This window comes from Lissotriton helveticus, chromosome 10, assembly GCF_964261635.1.
Source record: "Lissotriton helveticus chromosome 10, aLisHel1.1, whole genome shotgun sequence".
NCBI lineage: Eukaryota > Metazoa > Chordata > Amphibia > Caudata > Salamandridae > Lissotriton > Lissotriton helveticus.
Window position 1 is genome coordinate 905,781,348 of NC_136071.1, and position 25,518 is coordinate 905,806,865.

Here is a 25,518-nt window from a genome sequence, read left to right on the forward strand (position 1 = left end):
GATAACAAAGCTTTTACGCCAGCAGTAAGTCAGGGCAGCCAGTCCAAGTGGGACGGCTGTAACAGAGAAAACTGAACGTCACTGGAAGCTCTTTTCCAATGGCTGGCCTCCGTTTAGCCTAAACGGTGACGCCGGCCAATGGAAAAGAGGAGCGGGGCTTAAAGCCCGCAAGTGAACCGTCCTGATGACACTAAATCTCGCCAGCGAGACTGCGCATGTGCGCAGTCTTACGCTAGGCTTCGACCTAAATATTCGCTACTGCAAGGCCTATCTCTCCCGTAATATAATATTGGGATTACATTATTATGTTTTATAAGTGTAATTTCCTAATGGGAAGCAAAAAACAGTTCATGTTTGGTGTCTCTATAATTTGAATTTAAAATCCTAACTATGCTGAAGTCTGAATTTAAACAGTGGAACTTTGCATATTCCTCCTAGACAGTCACACACAATAGGAAGCTTAGGTCTGCCTGGATGGGCCATCACTGGCAGGATGGGAGAGAGGAGCTGGGCCCAGCCCCACTTACACCTGAATAGGATGTGTTATGCCTACACACAAAGGGGTCCATAACCCTCTGTAGTTAGTCTCGAGCAAGGACAGGAAAGGCAGGATGACTGGAGACTTTAAAAGGAAACCTTGAGAACCCATCTCCCCTACTTTAGAGGAACAACTGGGTATAAATACTGGACCTTTGACACCAACTCGTTAGTACACTTCTGGACCTGTGGATACTGTGCCAGGAAGGAGGACTTCTGTGCTGCTACCAGGATTGAGACTCTGTTGGACTGCTGCTCTAAAAGAACTGCTGACCTACTGCCTGCTGCCCTCTTTCCTCGGGAAGGAGGTCTGGACCTGCATCCCATCTTGAACCCAGGGCCCCAGATTGACTCTAAGGGCTATTATGCTGGCCTCCTGATCTGAGCCAGAAGGTCATAAAAGGTTCCCAAACAGCTCCTGGACCTGTCTGCAGCGAGTTTGTGACTCCCAAGTGGTCCTTCTCAGTTCCTGAACCCTTGATGTGGCTCATCAGGCTTTTAAATCAAGATTTTGTGCGAGCCGTGGCCAGCCCATCTCTTCACACAGCAAGCATCATTCAGCCACTGAATACTGCCACAGCAAAGCTTCAGCCCGCCCATCTGCAACGCCTGACCTGCTCTTCGACCCCCTCCAACACTAATGGGACTCTTGGCACAAAACTTGTGACGGTAAACCTCCAGTAGGGCCAATCTGAGACTGTTTCCAGCCTGTGCTCCTTTGCAGTCGGCCTAAACTTTGGACTTTGACCCTGTCCAGCACAACCAAATAGCTGCAATTGCTGTTGTATGCTTTTAGGCACCATATTGCAGTTTATTCTTCAAAAATGTATAACTCCCGTTCTACTGATCGTGTTTTTGTTGTTTTGGTATTGTTTTATTTATAAAATTAAGCTCAAATTTTCTAACCTTGTAAAGTATATTTGTGTGTGGTGTTTTCATTGTTTTATTTCTTTAAAGTGTTGCACAAACACTTTGCACATTGCCTCTAAGTTAAGCCTGACTGCTGTGTGCCAAGCTACCAGGGGAGTGAGCACAGGTTAATTTGGGTTTGCTTGTGCCTTACCATGAGAAGGATTGTGGTTACTGCTTGACCAGAGCTCACACCCCAGTCAAACAGTAACACAGTTTCTTTCAGTCAGCTGCCTTGTCATTCCTCCACAAATGTTGTCTTTTTGGTCCCTTGCACTCCAGATGCAGCAATTCTATAATATCTGAAGATGTTCCATAACTACCCTGTTAATAGCTGCCAAATTCAACCGAAGGTTCAGTTCACACTGGTTTGTTACCTCTTTGTAAATCAGAGATCTCAATGAATATTTGCAATTGTGCAGTCACAATGATAATTTAACATTTCTGAAAAATACCTTGCAGTTAATAATAGCAAAGGTAGATCCAGTGTCTCAATTTGCAAAGCGGAATTGCGTATCTATATCAATCCCTTATGTCTAGTAGTTTTCTGCCCCCATTAGGGGGCAGATCGGGCTAAAAATATGGCCAATCTTCCTCGTGGGGGGGGCAAAAAACAGCCACAACATTTACCAAATAATGGGGTGCGAACATTGCCCAAGGGGGTGCTCCCCGTGATGTTACTAAATTAATCCCTGGTGTCTAGTGCCTTTCTGCCATGCTTGGAGACAGAAAACAGCCCCCAAAATTGATCAAATAATGGAGAGTGGCCCTTGCCCAAAGGGCCCCTAACCGATGTAACTAAATGAATCCCTGGTGTCTACTGGTTTTCTGCCTCTTTAGGGGCAGGTCGGCCTAAAACTATGACATATCACCCCTGAGCCATACTTTTAAATATTCACACATATCATGGGTCCTGCATTGATATTTATGGCAATTGACTTACAGACCGCATAGCAACATGTGGCATGTTATGGAGCTGGATACACGTGCTCTTATATGTGACAGCGGTACAAAAGGGGGTGGTGATGGACGGAGCATCTGAATCAATCAAACACTCACACCCAGTCAAAAGATCTGGGTTTGATCCATCACCGTTCTTTAGCCCACTCTGCCATCCCAGTTCAGACATGGCTATATGCAAATCAGTCTGACCCTGTGCCTCATGGGAACAGTCCAGCCCGAACTGCCAAGCCATGCCTTCCCTGGACCGGAAACAAGCTTCCGAGGACCGGTTTCTGGCATTCCAGCCGTCTTCAGCCCGGCCTGCTTGAATCCAATGGCAAAGTGAGCAAGGGAGTTTGTTTCCGGTCCAGGGAAGGCATGGCTTGGCAGTTCAGGCTGGACTGTTCCCATGAGGCACAGGGTCAGACTGATTTGCATATACCCATGTCTGAACTGGGGTGGCAGAGTGGGCTAAAGAACCGTGATGGATTAAACCCAGATCTTTTGACTGGGTGTGAGTGTTTGATTGGTTCAGATGCTCCGTCCATCACCACCCCTTTTGTACCACTTTAGGCCGCCATAAGTGTGGCAGGGTATGCTCAGACGTGAGTCCCTTGCTCACTTTGCCACTGGATTCAAGCAAGCCGGGCTGAAGACGGCTGTAATGCCAGAAACCGGTCACGGAAGCCTGTTTCCGGTCCAGGGAAGGCATGGCTTGGCAGTTCGGGCTGGACTGTTCCCATGAGGCACAGGGTCAGACTGATTTGCATATAGCCATGTCTGAACTGGGGTGGCAGAGTGGGCTAAAGAACCGTGATGGATTAAACCCAGATCTTTTGACTGGGTGTGAGTGTTTGATTGGTTCAGATGCTCCGTCCATCACCATCCCTTGTCTACCACTTATATGTGACAGTACACAAGGACATAGACAAACCAACATCTCAGATACTTTGAGTATTGGATGTTAGGAAAGTAGATAGAGAACACAATAGCAGAGTTAAGAGCAAACAGGACATTTTGATATTGTGACAGGTATTGAAGTGTAACTTACCAGAGTCCACTACCCCAGCTACTCCTGTCCAGCCCTCAGAATGCAGGATGACCAAGACCTTCTCCTCCCAGGGGAAGAATTGTAATGGTGCGCTGGGAGGGCCACCGTCAGTCCTCTAAGCCTCTAGGTGGTGGTTTCTGTAGTGGGTATGCACCCTCAACCTTAGGTCGTTCACCTCTTCCTAGTATCGCCTTGTGTGTGCAAGGTGGTACCAACAGCATTCACTCACTTGACTTTCCTGTCCCACATTTCAGTTTTCCTATTGAGAGGAGTATGCTGGACTTGGGAACCAAAAATATGTGGCTTTACTCTAATGATTTCATCCACCATGACTGTCAACTCTTGCTCAGTGAAGTATGTTTTTTTTGCCAGGCATGATGAAGAAATAAAATGTGATTGACTATATATATGAAAGGAAAAACAAACAAGTGATGCAGGTAAAAAGCTGCAAAACAAACTTTACAGGTGGTGGAGTGTGCTAAATGGGAAGATGTAAAAAAAAGGCTGCCTGTCTTGGGGCACAGAAAACGGCCACAATATTTGCAAAATATTGTGGAGTGACCTTTACCCAAGGGGCCGCACCCCGCATCAGTAAAAAAAATCCTGGTTTATAGTGGGTGGATTTCTGCTGTGCAGTCGTGGTCCCACCCACGATCCCGCAGCAGGAATGCATTGCTGAGAGACACTGGAGATAAGAAAACAACTCTTTCCTTTACCCCAGTGCCTCTCATCTCTCCAGGGAGGTAAAAATTCACCTATGCACTGCGACTGTGCGTTCTCCTAAACCCCCGGGCTTAAGTCTCATGATGTTATGGAGACTTTGTTCAGGATGATCATATGGTAAAGTATATGATATTCTGATATGTAGTACCACTTTACTAGGGACTTACAAGTAAATTAAATATGCCAATTGGTGATGAAGCAATGTTACCATGTTTTAAGGAAGGATCACATGCACTTGCACACTGCTTAGTAGCGGTAATGTGTGCAGAGTCCTAAGGCCAGCAAAAACATGATCTGAAAAAATGGTGGAGCAAGGCAAAATGTTTGGGTGCAGACAGTGGCAGCTGACATGTTAAAATACCAAAGGGAGAGTGTGAGGGAGAGGCTGAAGAGGCAAGTGGGAAGCACACAGAGGAAATGGGGCCTGCGGGAAGCACGCGAGGAAGTGTGCAGAGGAAGGAGACCGGGTTCGTGAAGAAATCAACACTTACGTGGCGCTGCCGTCCAGGGTGCGATTCTCTGCTGCAGTTCCTGGAGTCCCTATGAAACCATCAGACGCCCATCCAATCCCCGAGCTGCGAGCAGTGTGGGTATTGGCCTGAGGGGACTGAGAAGACGCTTTGCTCAGGTCACGGAATCTGTGGGGTTTCTCCAGTATGGCTGCTTGATGCTGTCAGGCTGGAGAAACCTAAGTGGGCATGTGTGTTTGGCTGGCCTGAGACGGCCGGCCAAACACACATGCGCACTTAACCCCCCCTCCCTCTCTTTCCCATGCCCCGGCCCTCCCCTCCATACACAAGCTGGCTCAGAGCAGGCAAATGAAAAATAAAACAATACTAAAATATTGTTTTATTTTTCACTTGTTGGCTCTGAGCCAGTGGGGCAACGCTTTTCCGCCATTGCTGGAGAACCGCCCCTGGGAGAAGACCACCCTGAGGCTGACCGGTCTAACAATACACATCTCCTAACCTATTTTGGTGTATTAACATGGGACCCCATTACCTCATGTGTTCCAGTTCCAAGTCTTATGTGGCCAAGAAAAGGAGTTCTCCGCAGAGTACTGATGTGCAGCAAGAGCTGGTGTCTGCCTGACAGACAGTTTCCCACAGGTGAGGGGGATATCACATGACACTGAGATACAACTCGGGATCTGGATGGGTAATAATGGAGGATTTATAGTGTTACCTTAATGCTTGAAGCACCTAAACCTTTAATGCCTATAATACCTATAATCAATATCCTGTCCCAGGAGCGTGAAGTAGCTGATGGCATTGTTAATATGTTTATTTAAATATTATATCTTGTCTTGCGTTCTCCTGCCAATCTGTTGACGAGTAAGGCGGCAGATAGTAAGTAGTAAATACCCTAAATTGGACACGATACAGAAAGTTACGAAATCGGATGAGACAACAGTTGGAAATTAAGAGTATTACCTTTTAACGTGTTTATGTATGCATTTACTGTTAACTCTAGAAAAAGTTTTGGGGGAAAAATGCAATAAAGGTATTTAAAAAAACCAACTATAATCAGTGGCAAGATTCTTCAACTATAAATAATTCAGTTGTTGGTTTTTCCGGGAATGATGATCAGAAAAATATTATGTCATGTAATGCTGAACACATTTCCCGTCTTTACTTGTGAATTTATTTCCTCCACTTTCATGCATCTATAAATTACAGCTGAATTATCAAGGTGTAGGTTCTGCAGTGACAGTCTTATAATATACTAGGCTATTCAAATTTAGAGGGTGACGAAATGGAAGCCACATAGGGCAAAGTATTTTGTTCTCAAAAAGTGAAATTCCCTAAATGCATCCTGGAGTATTCATATGTTTGTAAATGATTTAAAGCAAGAAACATATTTGATTTTAACAATTTATATTTTCCCGTTCTAGCTGCATAAAGTGCTTCTTCTGGGATGCATTGGCCTCGTGTTTGCCTGTAATGCAGTCATGTGGACTTTCTTCGTAAAAGCTCTTAGGTTTTCCTCCTCTTCAGCAGCAGCAACAGTGACATCAACTGCCTCAAATTTCGTTTTTTCTGTAAGTTAACTCAGTTATTCCAAGCTAGTTACTCATCAAATTCTCTATTATCATTAAGGCAGAAATGAGAGCGATACATCTAATGAAGGAGAATATTTTTGAAATACTGAATGCTTTTTTCATTGCCTTAGTCATTCTATTAAATTATTTTTTAATGGGGATCCTGATATGTAATCTTCCAGTGGTAACATAAATCAGGCTATTGGAAGCAACAGATATTTTCTCTTTAAATTGAAAACGAATAGTTTGCTATATTCATCCTGCCAGCTTTACAGCTTTCTTCCAGTTAGGAATAATGAGTGGTTGTTTTTTAGTTATCACACTATTGTTAAAAGCACGTGAGTGAACAAGCCAATAAATCAAGACAACATGCAATTATTACGCCCACCTAACACTCCGTGAAAGCGATGCCTTCCCAGGCTTCCATCCCAGCATTTTGCTGTACAAAATGTTTTGAAATTATAGCTGGACTGTTAGTTACTTTTATAGTTTGAGAACCTGTTGTGAGATTTGTGTAACCCAGATCAGACCCATGCACATTTGTGGAAGTATTGGTGCCGCTCGATGTGGCCAACAACAAGGGAGAGACTTACTACCACTGACCTTTGGGAGTGCTATTCACCGGGAAGCAGATTCACCATCTCTGCGGGCGGAGGCACCGACAGCGGGACTGCGAGTCCCAGGATTCCTGACGGTGCCTGCCGCACCTGAGACTCTTCCCCTGAGCCCCCGCCCTCTCCTGGGTGTTTAAAACTGCGACTCGCGGCCCCCGCTCCGCGGGGGCCACTCAAAGTGGCCAACAACAAGGGAGAGACTTACTACCACTGACCTTTGGGAGTGCTATTCACCGGGAAGCAGATTCACCATCTCTGCGGGCGGAGGCACCGACAGCGGGACTGCGAGTCCCAGGATTCCTGACGGCGCGTGCCGCACCTGAGACTCTTCCCCTGAGCCCCCGCCCTCTCCTGGGTGTTTAAAACTGCGACTCGCGGCCCCCGCTCCGTGGGTGCCGCTCGAAGTGGCCAACAACAAGGGAGAGACTTACTACCACTGACCTTTGGGAGTGCTATTCACCGGGAAGCAGATTCACCATCTCTGCGGGCGGAGGCACCGACAGCGGGACTGCGAGTCCCAGGATTCCTGACGGCGCGTGCCGCACCTGAGACTCTTCCCCTGAGCCCCCGCCCACTTCCTGAGTGTTTTTCCAGCCCACTGACCATAAGATCACGCCCATCTCGCGTATCGCGGGACATGCGCGGGCGACCGCCGGGCTTAGCCCGGGCAAAGGGCGGGCCGTTTGAGGCCGTTAGAGAACGGTAGAGATCGGGCCGGGCCACCCCCCTAACGCCCTGTCTCTCTGGGTTTGTTCTCTGACTATTTGGTCGACCGCCGGTAAGACGCTTTACTATGGCCAGCAGGGAATCTAGAACCAAGGCTGCTTCCACTGTTTCCGGGACACTGGACACATTTCTTTTCAAAGCTAATCCTTTATCTAATAAGTGTACTACTGTAACTGAGGAGGGTGTAGAAAGTTCTTGCCTATCCTCGCCAGGTTTATTAAAAAACACCAGCACACCGCTCCCGCTTGATGCGACCCACCTAGCTTTAATGGACAGTATTGACCAAACTATAGAGTCAGTTTTGTAACAACTCAGGACACCGTCATCTGTGCCAAGGGACAGAGGCACATCACGTCTTACTAGCGATGTAGAGCTCTCCCCTGTCACATTGATTGCACCACTTGGGGATCAGGGTAGGGTTGATAACCTGCCGGTGCATACATGCGATAGTGAGGATCTCGTAACTAAAAGGAAAAAACCCAGTAAGCCTAAAGGTGCTAAAAGGTCCAAAACTGATTGCATAATACCCATTGTGGAGGAAAATTTGGGCGCACCTGAGTCTCTAAGTTTGGGAACGAATGGGGTAATCTCAAGTGTTTTACCTATTGCATCCACACCTGTGATTACACAGCCATTTATATTTGGTGGGGTCACCCCTAACACTTCAGATTCCCTTATTGCCTCACTCACCACTGTCTTCAAAAGTCTTTTGAATCCTCTTATTCTTAAATTAAATTCAATAGAATCGAGATTGAGATCGATTGAGAGACATAGTGTGGGCAATGGAGCACAACCTGGGATGGGACCAAATTTTGATAGAACACAAGGGAGTAGTATGGGAGTCTCACGTCCCCCTCTATCAACTATGGTTCATGTTCCACTACCGCCTACAGCTCCTACTGGGGAAAAAACTAAAACTAACAACACCACAGTTCCCGTGTTCCAAACTGTACCTGTACCACTCCCTAGGTCAGCGCCCCCGATCCCTCCCCCTAGAAGGTCAGAGCAACCAGCTTTGGTCAGCCTACCCACCCAGGAGAGACTAACAAATGTGCTAGCCCACAGTTCCAATCTGCAGGATAGCCCCAAATCTAGGCGTAAGGCAGTTAATCTGCCCCCTGAGGCGGCATGCTACACTGCTATATTGATGGGGGTCCCTGAGCTGGACAACGGCGCAAAGGAGTCTTATGATTCCTTACACAATAAGGTAATCAGCTGGCTTAATATTCAAAGGCCTCTTCCATCTGATCTAAAGGGAGAAGTTCTTCTGGTTAGAAGGGTCCCGTGGGTTGGGTATACTGCCAAGAAAACTGTGGGGGATTGTATAATTGTCAGCTTCAAGAGCCCCCAGGTTGTTACCTATATTTGCAATTGGCTAGGCAACATAGGTAACACATCCATCGAATTGGTCCCTCTTTCGTACTTTTATCCCAACTCTTATAAGCCATTCTTGAGGCGGGACGACGGCTGGACACGGGTGCGTTTTGCTGTAGACGGCACAAGGTATAGGCCCAGGCACTCTGTCCATCCTACTACTTTAACCTATGCCCATCCGAATAGATTCAACTGCCTCGATGAGGTAGATTGACTTCAAAGGGGTCGATCCTCACAGTCTCACCAAGTCAGTGTAACTGAACCCATAGGACAGGGGATAGGAGCTGTAGTGATTGACACTCCAAATAGAGAATTGGAAGGTGGCAGTTTGAAACTGCCCGGCACTAGGGACCTCGCAGTCATCCTACCCGTAAACCAAACCGGCAACACCCGAACCTCCCAAGCCCTCTGTGTGCCCAATATAGCAATTACTGTCCAACCCACCAAGGAAACAGAAGAACGGTGGCTCGTACTTCCAAATGCGGACACAACATCTGAAACTATTGACGGGTCCCCCCCTAAATTCATTTCCGATACATTGAAGGTCCTCTCCTGGAATGTGGCAGGTATAGTAAATAAAATACACACACCAGATTGGGAGCTCCTACTAGACACTATTGATATCTGTCTCTTCCAGGAGACGTGGGCTAGGGACCCATTGACTAGAGTGGGTTTTGCAGTTTTTGAAATTCAGGCCAGTTGGAGTGGAAAGGGGAGACCTTCGGGCGGCTTAGCGATTTGGGTAGCTAGTCACATTGGATGTATTGCGGAAAGCGTTCCTACGTTCTCGCAGGACATCCAGTGTGTACTTCTTAGGTGGCCCAATGCACTAAAATTGGCAATTGTAAATGTATATTCCCATCCTGTCAGTGTAGCTAAGGAATCGCCCACCCTGGAAGATCTCTCGTTCTTTCTGGAGTCACTGTCTAGTGACTATAAAATTCTGATGGGCGGAGATTTTAATTGCCACTTTGAACCTCTGGAAGGTCTAAAGGAGGGCTCACTTACCACTGAAGACGACTTCTGGGGCGTCCCACCTTGCTTATCCCCCCATCCCAAATCCTGGTCCCCACTTGCGGTCCAAATCATGTCCCTCACCTTAAACTATGCACTGAGGGCTTGTAATGGTCGCACTCCATCAGATAGTCCCTCATCGTGTACCTTCAATAGGAAGAATCACGAATCGAGGTTGGATTACATCTTTGTCGACCTCGGTTATAGGTCCAAGGTCCAGGATTTTAGAGTATCCCCCAGAACAGACAGTGACCATAATGCTCTTCTATTGGATCTGAAACATCCCGCTCCTGTCGCTGAGTCACTATCTGCCAATTCTAATGATGACCCAGGTAACTTGACCCTTAGTACTAACAGGCGAAGGGTAAAATGGGGGAAAATTATTAGCTCAGAGGAAAACATAAGAACATTTTTTGACATAGCTCTCCCGAAGTTTGTTGAAATAGATGATCTAATTAATCAGCCTAGATCCCCAGATTTTAACAATAAATTGGCAATCATCCACGAAAACCTAGTGGGATCTTTAGCAGAGGTCTTCCACCCAGTGGCAGCCCCCCCGACGCAAACAGTCTCGAACCTCAAGATGGTACAATTCTTACTGCAAAAAGGTTAAGTCAGAGTTAATTGCCTCCATTAAAGCGGGCTCTGACAGGGCCACTGTCGCCAAACTTAGGCGTCAGTATAAGGACGCCACGGTCCTGGCTAAGAAGGAGTGGGACTGGAACCATTGGCAGGACCTCTCCTCCGCATTAGAAACCAGGGATTCGAAACATTTTTGGACCCTGGTGAATAATGGCACGGGAGAGGTCAAAGCGGCAGTGGAAGCCAACATTGCGTCATCCGCCTGGGAAGGCCACTTCGGCAAACTGTATCAAGATACTGAACAGTCTGCCTATGAAGTGGCCCCTGTTGATACACTTAACCCCGCAGTTGGTCTAGAATTTACCCTTGGCGAGGTGGTCAGTGCTATTGAGAGATTGGCAATGGGGAAGGCCCCGGGATTGGATAGATTGCCCGGTGACCTCTTCAGACAACATCCTGAGATTTGGGGTCCGTACCTCCTTATTCTCTTTAATGCCATCCTGGGAGGTATGGAGATCCCCTGTACTTGGCTGGGAGCTGAGATAAGACCTATCTATAAAAAGGGCTCACATCTTCTCCCAGCCAACTACAGGCCGATCAGCCTCATTGATGTCCCCCAAAAACTCTTCTCTCGTCTCATTTTGGACCATCTCAATGACTGGATGGAGGCAAATGAAATCCTGAGTCCCCTCCAGGCTGGCTTCAGAAAAAACACGTCCACCATGGACCAGGTCTTCCGCCTCGTCCTCCTGTATTGGAAAACGGTGAGGATTGAGGGGGGGGGGGGGGCTATACATGGTGTTCGTGGATCTGAGGTCAGCCTTTGATCTGGTCCCTCGAAAAAAACTATGGCAGGTCCTCAGGGAGTTGGGTGTCCCATCCCAACTGTTGCACGCCCTAATCAGGCTCCATGATGGTAATTATGCGCAGGTCAGGTGTGGGAGGGATGGAGCATTGTCATCAAGGTTCCCTGTTCTCAGAGGGGTAAGGCAGGGTTGTGTCCTGGCGCCAACCCTGTTTTGCCTCTTTGTCAACAGCGTTATATCCCACCTTGACAACGTCAAAGACAATGACGCCCCTCTTTTGGCCGGCAGGAGGGTGCCAGCAATCATGTTTGCTGACGACACCCTCCTGCTTTCCAAAACCCCCATGGGGATCCATAGGATTTTAGATGGATTTGATCTTTTCTGTAGGCAACATGGTCTAGAGATCAATACAGAGAAGACCAAGTTCATGATCTTCAATCCATCCCCTAAAACCAGACCCAACCCCACTCTGGGCTCAGTTAGTCTAGAAAGGGTCACAACCTTCCAATACTTGTGGGTAACATTACCTGAGAACCTATCCTGGGACCCCCAAATTGTAAGATCCCAGCTTAAGCTGTCCCAACTCTCTGGTGCAATTTTGAAGGTTGTAAATACTTCAACCTTCAAACCGATAAGTCCGGCGCTGGAAATGTACAATTTGCAGGCCAAAGCGGCAGCATCTTATGGCAGTGAGCTATGGGGGCATAGAGCAGGTCCGGTTCTCGCCAGAGTCGAAAACAACTTTCTTAGACGTCTTCTGGCCCTCCCCCGCAGTACACCTTTGTTTCCCCTGAGATTGGACATGGGTCTACCATCTATCTCTGCCGAGTTGGAGTCTAAGCCAATAAGATTCTGGCATAGGCTTTGGTCTACCAGTGAGCTTGCTCATTATAGGAGTGATCTTGCCCATGTAATGGACCTGAACCAACGAGACAAAATTACCTGGCTGGCTTTCGTAAAGAAGGAATTGTATCGCTTAAAATTACCAGAGCTATGGGAGGCTCCTGAATTAGGCTGCCAAAGGCTCTCCCGCAAACGCTTAGTTCAGATCCATAAGGAGAAAAGCTTAGATCTTCTTCTGACCTCAACTAAACACGGCACCCTAACCGAACACTTCTTACAATCCAAAAATTCATATGAATTCGAAGGTTTTATGGATATCATTTTCCCTATTCTAGCCAGGAAGCTCTTCATACAGTGGAGGCTTGGCACTTTACCTGTCAAAACCTTCACCTGTAATTGGCTACACAGGAATGACAAAATCTGCCCAGGATGTAATTCCCATGATGAAGATGAAACACATTTTCTTTTTTTTGTCCTGCTTACCAGAGACCAAGGAAATACTGGTTGGTCCCTTTATGCAGGAACTTGGGTTTTAGGAACCATATGCATGCGTACAGAGTGTTAAGAACTAGTACTCTACCCTACGTAATGTTTGCAGTGGCGAAATTTATTATGGCTATGTGGCAGATCAGGAAAAAACTGCTAAATGCACAACTGCCGTAAATATGAAAATTGTTTTTATAGTATGGATTGTGCTCTGAATATGCTATGAATTGTTTCCCCTAACTATGAATTGGTTTCTATCTTTATCATGTTTCGAACAACCTGGTAATCATTTTATATGTAATGTGTTCTTAAAATCGCATTCTTCTTTTAATATAATTGTTTAAATGTATGTATATCTATGTATCTTTTATGGTCTAGAAGACCGAAATAAAGAATTTTTGGATTGGATTGGATTGGTTCCTACAATTAACATTCGTTGGCACTCGTGCATGATTGCTTACTGGGGGTAACCATTGCTTTTGTCTAGGAGAACTGGTTCTGGTCCACCTTTGTGCTTGTAAGGAGAGAATTATAATTATGGACTGTCTCTAATGATCTGACTAGCCTAAAATGGCTTCAGGAGCAGCGCATACCCAGAAGCCCAGCTTTCTGGAGTCACTGCCTGTTTGTCACACTCAGTTATGGGTGGTCAAACATGATAAACTATAGAAGGAAATCTGAATAAGGAAAAGACAGGGTTAAACTTCAGGCCATGGCCAACACTCTGCTTCTTTCTAACATCTGCCAAAGCAATCGCTTGTGTTAATCCAGCTTTCGACTGAAATTAGGTTACAAGTGGCCTGATACTCTACTGGAAACATATTCATTTGATACAGGCATGTGGAGACGTGCATGGGAAATGGATCAACATTTTTCGAAAACATGTGGAAAACTGTGCAGTAATACCTTGTTGCATGGTTAGCCCTCATTCCATATGTTAGGACTCATGAATGCCTAGTAAAGTCATGATTGTGCCTCCTTGCATCAGTAATACTGTGTGTGGTTTTACCATGCCCTAATAGCCCTGGCAGCTTGTAACCGACCAATAAAAATAGAGTGGTTTACCAAGTTTGGGACAGAGGTAAGGGAAAGGTGGATAACTGGGCTAATGGAACCAACAATAATTAGCTAATAATAGCAAAGGTTGTATCACAATCTTTATAATTTAACAAAGTTCAATCAAAAAACAAATTTCAGTACTTCAGTCACTGCATCAATCAAACTATGGGTTTCCCAAAAAGAATGAACCACAGCAGTATTTTCTCCGAGATTCCTTATAACTTCCAGTTTCCTCAGATTTGTACAGGAGATTGCACAGAACATGACAGAGCAGGATCGATTTTTTGCCAAGTTGTCTGGGTAACTGGTGTGCACACCTTTTTAAATGAAGGTTTGAACTTGATTCATGCTGTACGAAGAAGCCAGTGTAACCTTTAACAAGGCATAGTGGCTGGTAATGTAACCATACCTTTCCAGTTAGTTGGTATGGGAATGTCCCCTGCATGGTGTACAGTCTAATTCCCCTTTCCATTCCACACTGTGTCTCTCTTCTATACTGCTGTTTAATTTTGACTCTAGCATCCGGCTAATGTCGCCTGCACGCACATGCTTGGACCTGCTGCTTGACATGAACAAGGTCCTGTACTTTTGCTATGACCTGGAGGGGTGCACTGAGCATTCCCTCATTGACTGACAGAGGACTACTGTTCCTGTCATGGCTTTAGTACATAAAGTGGTGGTGGCAGCATACCGTGTTGTTTGAATTCATGGTTCTGGACAGACCTTTATATATGTCACTGGAGTGGAGGCCTACTGGCCCACTGCTGTAAAGTTTGCATTTATGTCCTTGCCCAACACCTTGCTCAAATGCATCTTTGTGTGTAGATGCATGGTGTGTGTTAGTGAGCCAGAGTAATGGAGTCCTTTGGGATCCATTTTAGATACTTCAGGCCTCGCCTTTACTCATGATGGAGGTGAGGTTGTTTTCCCAGACCTGAAGTGTGTTACTGATATTCCCGAATCTAGAGGGAGGAGACCAAGACACTGACGGGAGTGGAGACAGGCTGTAGTTCGAAATTTGAATAGACCTTTTGATTTGCAGGGAGTTGCTGATATTCTTTTTATTTTTATTTTTTTTAATTCTTTTTATTGAACTTTCAGGCAATTCAAGTACGAACAGTAGTATACAGTCTTGTTGAAGCACCAACCATTACAATTGAGCATATACAGCATTTACTGAGTTGGTGTGACAGTATAAAAACAGAAATAAACACAGTTAAGTGGGGAAGGTAGCAAAGTCAGAAAAAACGGTTAGTCACTCATCGAAAGTATATACATGTGTAACCCTATAGCTGGATCTACCAGTCACACCCACAGATGTCTACAGGCTACCAACAGTCCACCGTCAAGCAAGCCATGCATAAGCCTATGGCAAATCAACGAGAGGGTCGGACGGGCCTGCCTCGCTAGAGACATCTGCAGTTTCCTCCGCATCCACCTGGGCGCCAAAATATAACCCAAGCAGAGTCCCTATATCCTTGGGGGAGAAATTCGTCAGCATCAGCTCCCAATAAGCAGTCCAGTGTTCCTGACAATAATCTGCATCCTTGAGTCATCCGGCACTTTGCGGCATTGGGCACCTGCCCCAATGAATTGCCACGTGGCGCTTAGCCATAAGGAGAAGAGCTATTAAATTATGCACATCAGGCATGGCATCTTTCACATACCATAGTAGGGCCACGCGTTATGAGCGTTCCAGAGAGAGCCCAATAATGTCCACTAGTGCATCAAAAACTGTACCCCAGACAATCCCATGCCAGGTGTAAACAAATCAGCACAAGCATGGCTCAGAGCATGCAGTGTGCATCATCAATTAATCCCATCTTCTGCATTTTTTGGGTGGTGCAGTATAATCTATGGAGAAATTTGAAATGTACAAGATGCAGTCTATAATTAGGGGAGCATGCGCGGGTTTGGGCGCAGCAATATTCCCACTGTTCGTCAGTCATGGGGTCGCCAGGTCATCGTTCCATGCCGCATCGGGGCAGTTACTGTCATACTTGTGTAAAGCCTTCTTATCAACTTGCGTGAGGAGTGATGTGTGAGAATCTCCTCCAGTCCCTTGGAGCTTGGGTGGTGCCTCCAGGAAGGAGTCATAAGCCCTCCGAACTGTGTCTCGGAGTTGGTAATATGTGAACTTATCAAGAACAGTCATTGTAGTGCCTTGCAGGGCCTGGTTCAATGAAAGTACCATTCGGATACACAGAAGACATGGAAGTCAGCTGCAGGTGGCGCAGCCTACTGCGAGTAACTGCTTCGCTTGGCATTGAAGGAGCAAATAAGCGATCTTATATGACTCTCGTTAGAGCTCGATCTGGGTTCGCGGAATTCTGGGGGTCTGGTACAGCGCCATCCGTGCGGAAGCTGGGCACCATGTGGTCATGGTGATGTGTGCCATGAACTACGAGAGGTAAAACCTTTAGTGTAAAACTGTGCCTGGAGTAATACAGATCCGTGTCTGGAGCCCTGAGTCCCTCCCTCCCCCCTCAACCCCATTCAAAGGGGAGCCTCATTACCTCCCAGGCAATACGGGGTTGCACTTCCGCCCACGCAAGAGAGATCAGTCGTGAGCAAAGATGCCATATTTATGAACTAATAGAGAAACTTAGGGAGGATCACCATCTCAGCGATTGCCATCCTTCCAGTCAAGGATAGCAGGAGTTTTTGACAACTCTCCATCCACTCATCCAGCCAGTTCATTAGGGGTCCATAATTGGCTTTCCACAACTCATCTGGGTCCCTGCTGAGCCAAACCCCCAAGTATCTTACAGGCTCTCTAGCCCACGTCATTGGGCTCTCTGATGGGAACTCTGCTGTTGAGTCTGTCAGGGGGAACAAAACTGATTTGGCCCAGTTGATCATGATCCCAGAGAGACCTCCAACCCTTGTGAACTCATGGATCAGGGGGTCCAGATTGACACGGTTCTCTCAAAAAATACAGGGTATTTGTATATCGAGGCTACAAGTCTACAGGGTGTAAACGGCAGACCTCGATGCGCATGATGTTGCCACACCTGAGCCACAAGCGTCTCCATGGCTACGGCGAAAAGAATAGGAGACAGGGGGCATCCCTGTCAGGTACCTCTTGATACTAGGAATCAGGATGCCACTGTCACATTGACTCGCAAGTGGGCTACAGGCTAGTCGTGCAGGAGACCAAATCATCTCGGAAACGTGGGACTCATTCCTATGCGCAACAGAGGGGCAAAGATATAGGGCCATCTCAGTGAATCAAACGCCTTTGTGGCGTCTAAGAACACAGTTGCAGGGCTGAGGCTGGGGTCAATGGTGTGGATTAGGGTGAAAAATGTATGCAGGTTGTGGGTAGTGGACCTACTAGGAACAGATCCTGACTGGTCCGGGTGAACAATGGATGGCAGAGTGGGAGAAATTGCAAGGCAATTCATTTAGAAAAGCTTTTATTGTCAATACTAAGCATTGATAAGAGTCGGTACGACTCATGATGTCATGATTAAAGCTTCTCGTAGGACGAGGGAAGAACATCTGAAGTAAGAGACTCCTCGTACATGGAAAGCACATCTGGAGCTAGGATATGAGCATTATCTTTATGAAAATAGCGGTGAGTCTGTCCAGGCCAGGTGCCTTGTCTCCTGGTAATGGAGAGATGACTCTGACCACTTCTTCTGCTGAGAAAAGTTCCGCTTAGAAGCACCTACTGCCCTCCTTGAGCCACAGCAGCTGCAGAGAGTCAAAGTTTGGAGTCAATATCTGGTGGTGGTGCTGATTGTCTGGTCGCATACAGGGAGGAAAAGAAGGTTGTCATTTATCTCATATTGGCCTCAGGGCCCACATGTTTGTTAGATTGCTTGTACCGTAATGTGATGATGTAATCACACGCCCAAGGTTTGCGTAACATATTGTCCAGTATAACGCCTAGCTCAGGCCTCTCTCCCCAGACAGTGTGTCCACCGTTGTGCTGCTTCCTCCAATTCCGCAAGTTTACCTCAGATTAACAACAGTGTGGATGTACTACAGGTTTTAAAATACTGGAGATCCAGCTCTCGTATCTCCCTCTCTAATTGCGCCAGCTTGCTACACAACGCACGGAGCACCCCCACCTCTTTTGCTATGCATATTCCTCCTATCACAACATTAAAGGTGTCCCATAGGGATGATCGTGAAGTCACTGAGCCCTCAAAGTATTCCAGAATGGCTGCTCTAATCTCCTTCCTGAAAACCTGATTGTGTGAGTGCCTCAGCCAGCAGCCACCAGGTAAATGCATGCATGCCAACACCAGGAAAGAGCATCTCTAGTAGTACAGGACCATGGTCTGATAGTGTCCTTGGCAGATGTGTAAAATTTTTGGTCCATACTTCAATACATTGTGGGCCAACCAGAAATCAATTCTCGACCATGTGACGTGTAGCCACTATGCATGTACCCTCAGTAGTGTGCGTATGTCAAGCGCAGCAGAGATCAAGGAGAGCATTGTCCTATGTTAACAGGTGTAACTGCACCCACACAATCTTGTGCAGCTGTCTAATATCATTGAATCTATCCGACACTGGGGCTAGCACCACATTGAAGTTCTTTCCCAATAAAAGAGCCTCCACGTGCCCGCCAACCGCCATACCTCAGCGAAGAAGTAGGAGTAATTCACATTGGGAACATATACAGAAATAACTTGACCAGGTGATCCTGGAGTATTGCAGAGATCAAGTGCCTTGGTACACCTTTGCAGATCAATATAGCAACCCCTCATACATAATTAAAATAATATGCAGCATGTCTTGCCCAACCTTCCTGCTTTTAGCTGCGCCTTTGTGTCCTCTGTAAGATGTGGCTTTTGCAGCAGACAAGTATATAATCTTATGTCTCTAAGTATGGAAGTATGCAAGTACATGCAGCGCATTGCGCCTATTATTAAGAACTCGTTCACTCCAGGTAATACATATGATAGACTGCATTTATGTCAACTCGTAGGTATGAGGATCTCTATTGTGCTGCTGTAGTTGCCAAGAATGGGAACTCACAGCAACACTCTTGAGTTGCAATCAAGGGGGGAAACAGAGAAACATTTGGCAGCTCTAAGCCCATCATCCTCATCACCATTCTCATAACATTCCACCCACCTTGGCTCCCCAATGAGGCCAAATATTACCATCCCACCCATCATATACGCCAAAGCAAACCATCAATGAAGGCATTATTGGACTCATCCAGAGTGGGGTGACATAGGAACTCAGAACTCTCCACAGCCAATGCCTAGCTGGGTGGCAAGAGGGTTATAGGGGTTCAAGTAATCAGAGCATGCCCAAGAGGGCCATCAGTGGCAGTTACTGAAACATCACCATCTCCAGATCCACTGCCTCCACTATGTTTCTGTTCTTAGAGCTCCCAATCAGCCTGGGACAGCATAGTTACATTCACACAGAGACAGCATCCCACCAACACCCCATGAAGGAAGCATTATACCAACTGAGTTGCCTGCACTGTACACTCACCATAAGAGCAAGGTAGTTAGGTTCAGCATAGTGCTACTGACGCACCAGCTTTGCGTAGCATTATCAGACACATCAGATATAGGCAGATCCCTTGGGGGCCCCAAGTGTCTCATTTTTACCCAGATGTCCCGACTTAAAATCTCATGCCGTCGATGACGATCTATCCTTAAGTGCAGGGATGTTCTTTACAAACTAGGTGACTGCCTTCCGGTATGTGAAATAGTGAGTCTTACCAGAGTGTTGTATTCGAAGCTTGGCTGGTTAAAGTAAGGAGTAATGAGCCTCCGTGCATTGGAGCAAGCCATTACCAGGTAATAAGTCCCTCCTTGCGAACTGCACTGCAATGGTAAAACTGGGGAAAATAGAAATGTTGTTTCCTTGGTATTGAAGTGGCCCCCTCTCTCTTCACCAGATGCAAAGCAGTATTCCTGTTCCGATAGTTTAACAGCCTGGCTATAATGGAGTAGGCCGGTAGCCCGGAGGAGGCCGCTGTCCTAGTGACATATGGGCCCCTTTAAGCAATGAGCATGCTCGAGAGTACCCCGCCAAACAGTTCACAGAATATCTCTTCTACATAGTCCTCCATGCGACCCATCTCTTTCGATTCCGGCACCCCTAAGATATGGAAGTTGTTCCTTCTCGATCGTGCTTCCAGATCTTAGTTTTTGTTCCTGATCACTTCCTGTACGTTTTCCATCTGGAGTAATTATTCACCTGCTGCAGAATGTTTATCCTCCACATCTGACATGCAACTCTCAAGTTGGGTTAAGCGTTCATCATGCTTATCCACTTTATCTTTGAGGTGGTCAAACCGGTCCGTCAGGAGATCTATTTTGGTATTGATAGCAGTTGGACTCTGCTTGAAGTCTAGAACATGGTATGGATGTCTTCTGCCGTAGTCATACCCTCTCCATCTCCCTTTCTCTGGTAGTCATCGGGAGGAATGTCCATCATGCATGTCTATCCGTGTTTTTCAAAAATGAGCTTAGACTGCCTTACATCTGTTTTCCCTATCATGCACCAGGTGCCTGGCAGCGGGCCACAGGATCAGGTGGAAGGTGAGTGCAGCCCTTAGGCGGCAGCTCGCCTCTCTGTAGGCAGGTCCCGACACTCCTCCAGTGAAGCGCTGTGGCGGGGGCACAAGCAGACCCACTCCTCCTCTGCCAGGAGCCAGGAGTACTTTGCCCTCTATGGCAACAGCAGCCCCAGCAGGCAATATCTGCACAAGCAGTCACTGTTCAGATGCTGGAGTCCTCGCTACACGCCCCACAGGTCCGCCACACCTGATGCTCCAATCTCTGGAGACACAAGCAGGCCGGGGTCTCTCTGCCATCCGCTGCACTGCCATAAAGGGATTGGTGTGATGTAAGTGAAGAGCCCAAGCTGCTTGGCCCAATACAGTGTCTCAATGTCTTGTATCATTGATAGGTGGGGCTGCCCCAGAGCACGCGATCCCCAGCTGGGCAGGGATGCAATTCCCACACAAACAGGTCGAACCACGGCCGTTTCCAGCACCTGGGTATGGGCTACCAGTGCCCCCACTGGGCAGATCGTCTATGCTGACTGCCTATCATACACAAGTCCTAATGGGCCATGCCTCCAGCAGAGGCTCTTCTGCTGGACCATGACGTAAATGCCACTCGGTCCCCGCTGGTCCAATTTCTTCTCTGTTTGTTCCCCTTGGCCCAACTAGGTCAGGAACTATTGCCTCGGTTCCTCTACAGCTGTGCCGATAGTTCAGTCCTCCTGTATGGGGTTCAGCATGTGCACTGCACCTTACACAGGCCATCATGGCCCGGGCGACCTGCCCCCACCAGATGGGGACCACCAGGAATATTCAAACCTCCTCCGAGGCAGTGCCTCTCTTTCAGGGGGACCTCCCCCGCCTCAATATCCGTACAATGCTGCGCGAAGCAATCTGTCACTGCCGCAACCCTCTCAGCCACCTCCACCCGATCACCCCAGGCAGATAGTAGCACGAACCGCACCAACAGGGCCAGCCATGGCAGCCACAGCTGCCTGATATCTGCTCAAGGCAAGGGCACTCACCTCTATGGCCCCATCCAGACCGTCACTCTTGCAGCGGCACCATACTCCCGGCTCAGTGGCAATCCATTGTGCCCTCTGCTGTCCTCATTACCGCAGTGTCCATAGGCCCCAGAGAAGGATCCGCCATGGAGCACAGGCCTGATGTAGGCCATAGGCAGTACGCCTTGCATTTCATCCCTCCAATATCCCTAGGCGGCATATTTTGATCTGTCCCAGTGGAGTTAGAAGGATGCCTCTTCCCTAATAGTCAGCTCTGGCTGGCGAAGCCTCCGAGTGGTGGCCAGCCTGCTGCCGGGCCAACTAGTGCCTCTAGCTGCTGATAATATTGTATGAATACTGCCATTTGTTAGATGGTAGGAGAGAGTGGTGGGTCTGTAGACTCTGTTGTGCAAGATGAGTGCAACCATTGGGTGAGGCCTGGCCTTTTGTCTTTCCCTGATTTTACTTTCTTATGATTCCTGACAGCCAGGTGCTGAACCTCAAATAAAGTAATCATACAAAGATGTAAGTTACTAATTTAAAGTCACTGAAAACAAACACAAAAATCTTAATAGGAGTCTTTGTTGCTAGTCATGAACAAACCATTAGTAATAAAGGCAGGAGGGCACTCACTTGACTTGGTGTACGCTTGCAAGTTTCATGTCCTCACCAATACTGGAAAGGGTGCAGAGCTGTGCTGCTACTTCATGAAGAGATCAGAGGCCCAAATAAGAGGACCAACAGGAAGCATAAAGGTTTCATGTAATTTGATTCCCTGTGTCAGCCCCCCTCCCCTTTGTGGATGTTGAAAAAATGGACCACTGCCTACTCTTAAATAATGGAAATTACACTTTTCATTTTATTTGTCAATGCATCCCATTTTCCTTTAAGGAAACTGTGTTGCATTTAAAGAAAAAAAATTGGTTGGCCGCACACTTTATTTAAAAGCAAACACAGACATGGAGGTCTGCTCACCTCAGCAGGCCACCATCTGTGTAATGGCTGTGATTCCTAGTGGGTCACACTTTGCTACCTCCCTTATTAATATTCATAAAGTAGGTTGAATTGTGACCTACCCTGAATCGTTAATATGGAAAACAGCCTATTAGTACATAGGCCGCTTTGCAACTTACCATACTGGTCACAAAAAGACTGGCCACAAATTGCAACCTGTATTTTATGACCAGTTGTACATACATCTGGCCCTTATTATTATGTAAATACATTTTTATGACTAAGCAAGGTTGATTTCACCAATGTCGGTAAAAATCTCTTTCAGAAAACAGCATTTAATGCATTTGAGGATAGTAACTTGAGGTTGATGTTAGTTTCTATTCAAATTTGTATTTTAACAAAGGGTACAAGGGGATATTTCTGCACGAATGAATGAATAATCAAGCCTAGTAGAAATTCAATTTCATGGCCTGATATTTAATAATTTGATATTTATTAATTTATATAGCGCCTGAATCACCCCGTCAGGGGTATCTCTGCCCTTGGACAGCATGTTACAGTCAAACAAGTGGACCTGGTGGGTGTGGCTAGGATACCTCCAGCAACTGAGCCTTTAGCCACCTCGGTTCGCGGAGTTTGCAGAGTTTTCAGCACTCTGCGCTCATCGGAGCTCGCCGAGTACAGAAAACTCTGCTTCACGTAGTGCAGCAGAGTTTTTCCGCCGCTCGCGGACGGTAAGTTTGCGAGCGCGAGCTGCCGCTCGGGTATAATTACTACCCGAGCGGCAGGAAGCCAGCGGGAACAGCAGTTTGCACTACACTTTGCCACTAGTGGAACTTCGCTGAGTTTTTATGTAACTTCGCCGAGTTCCGCTTAGCAAAACTCAGCGAACTACGTCCAGGCTTACCTTATTCTTTTGAAGCAGTCAGATTAGGAACAGTATACATCTGGAGCTCTGCGATTGCTTATTGAAATTTCAGATAAGTAATAGACCAGAATTGATTCAGTGACCGAATCTGCTGATTACCTACTGGAGTAGACCTCAAACTAGCACTTATGTCACCAATAGAGTATAACTGGATTAGATTATTACAGTCTTGTTCAATTTTTGAAAATTTCCTCTCTAGCTTTGCAATAGCATCCTTACCTATTGCCATTTAAAAAAAAAATGTAATACTATTTTTTGGGCTATAAGATGTCGTTTGTTTGCCATTTTGACTGTCATTCTTTAGTCGCTCCTCTGTTAAAAGTTCTTCGGCACTTAAAACATCAGATTTGCATGGGAGAATCTGTGAACCAGGGAAGAAGTCATTTGAGACGAGCACTCCTTTTCAATGCATAGAGAATCATTAAGAATATTACATGTAGATTAGCTAAATTACGACATTTGAGGCAAACTCAAATTTTTAAAGCTTATCATTACCGTAGTGCAGAATTTGAAGGGAACACGTAAATGTGTTGCTTTATTTTATTGCATTTTGAGTGGTCCATATACAGTTGAGTCGCTGATAATTCCAGTGGAAATTTATGAAAACTGATGTGATCACTGCATCCTGCACTCACTGATGATTGAGATCAAAACATTTATTGCTTCTGCTGAAGAGGGTAGGATAGGCTTGTAGTACATTTGGTGGCACCAGTTAATTTAGATCTTGGGTGTAGAGAATTCAATAGAAGAACTTACCACATCTTCCCATGCTCAGCCTCTGCCAGAGAGTCAAAAGTCTCCTTGTGGGAGGGCGGGTTTTATAAACAGGCGTGGCGGCTGGAGTAGTGGTTTAAAAGATGGTGTTTTATTGAAAACAAATGAAGATGCTATGGATTTGGCGGATTGTCCCTCGGTAGATTCTTCTTCTGATGTCTCCGGTGATGAGCTGGATGGGGAAGTGGGTAGTGGTGTTGTCTTCTCCTTATCCTCAGGACCCTGGTGGTCTCCCCGGAGGCTCATAGGAGAGGGAAGAAATTACAAGGAACCGTGAGAATTGAGGCCAAAAAGAACTATGGACTAAGTTACCCTTCACCACACCTTAGGTGTTTGAATGCCCGTGAACAGGTGACAAAAAATAGTAAAACGTTGTGGTTCCAATAAAGTTACATGGAGGAAAGGGGGGGGGGGTTGTTTTTCCTTTACGAGCCTAGGAAACAGGGTGCTCCAAGGTCAAGTGCAAACTAATAAAGCACGAGTGGTTTCCTAAAGAAGGCAACCATAGAACCCAGAAAATAACGTGCAGTACGACAAAGCTAGACCCCTCCAAGTTTTTACAGGTCCCACCCTACTCTCCCTCCCTCTTCCCCGCTTCCCAAATCCCTCGAGCAGATTCACTCACCGGCCCCGCCGCAACTCTCCTCCCGAGTCGCGGCCGCTCTCCAGCCTCCTCCGGGCACCACCAGCTGGCACACCTCGCACCAGCTGTCTTCTTCCACATCCTGGTTTACTGGCGACTCGGGTCCCGCATCTTCTTTCACGGGTCCCGCGTCTTCTTCCACGGGTCCCGCGTCTTCTTTCACCGGTCCATCGTCTTCTTCTCCCGTTTCCTGTTTCCTGCTCTCGCCTTAGTCCTGCGCGCCAACTCTCTCCGCTCCCGCCCCTTGAAGGAAGTCGCCTTTCATTGGCTCGTCCCTTCGGCTTCCGGGTTCGGTCCGGACCACTTCCGGGTACATCCCGTCATCGCGTTCCTGGGGAGAAACCGCAGAGGTTGATGGTTGCTGCAGTCCGGTATTAGGGTTGTGATGCGTGACCCGCATTGGCATAGTCCCTCCCGGGGTTATTTCGGAAAGGCTCTCAGTTACTCCGGGGTCCGTCTCACATCCCCTTTCCCTTGCTGTCCTTCTTCTAGGGTCTGTACTTTGGGGATATCTGGACAGATAGTCTGCATTTCCTTGTTCTTTCCCTTTCCGGTGTCTATTATAAAACCTATAGGGCTGTAGGGATAGAAACCATCTGAGTACCCTTTCGTTGTGACCCTTATTTCTGGCTAACCATTCTAGGGGTGCATGGTCAGGAAATAGGGTGAACTCCCTTCCTTCCAGATAATATCGTAAGGACTTGATGGCCCATTTGATTGCCAGTGCCTCTTTTTCAATAGTCACATAATTCTTTTCTCGGGGAAAGAGTTTGCGACTAATGTAGAGTATAGGTTTCTCACCTTGGGGGGTTTCCTGAGATAAAACTGCTCCTAGGCCCTGATCAGAGGCATCTGTGTGTAAAATGAAGGGGCGGTCATAATCTGGGCTAATCAGAACAGTGTCTGACGTCAGGGAGTTTTTTAGGGCTTCAAAGGAGTGTAATACCTCAGCCGGAGGGAATCTCAAGATCTCTTCTGTTCTGCTGTTTTTTTATAGGAGGTCGGTTAGAGGAGCTGC

At 46.9% G+C, this 25,518-nt stretch overlaps 1 protein-coding gene across 1 annotated transcript in view; it reads left to right on the forward strand.

Annotated features, from left to right (window-relative positions):
* TMEM42 (transmembrane protein 42) overlaps positions 1-25,518 on the forward strand; it is a 108,977-nt gene that overhangs the window by 75,425 nt on the left and 8,034 nt on the right. Inside the window, exon 2 of the mRNA XM_078663549.1 lies at positions 6,057-6,203. Within this exon, the coding sequence (XP_078519675.1) occupies positions 6,057-6,203 (147 nt within the window). The remainder of the gene's footprint in view (positions 1-6,056; positions 6,204-25,518) is intronic.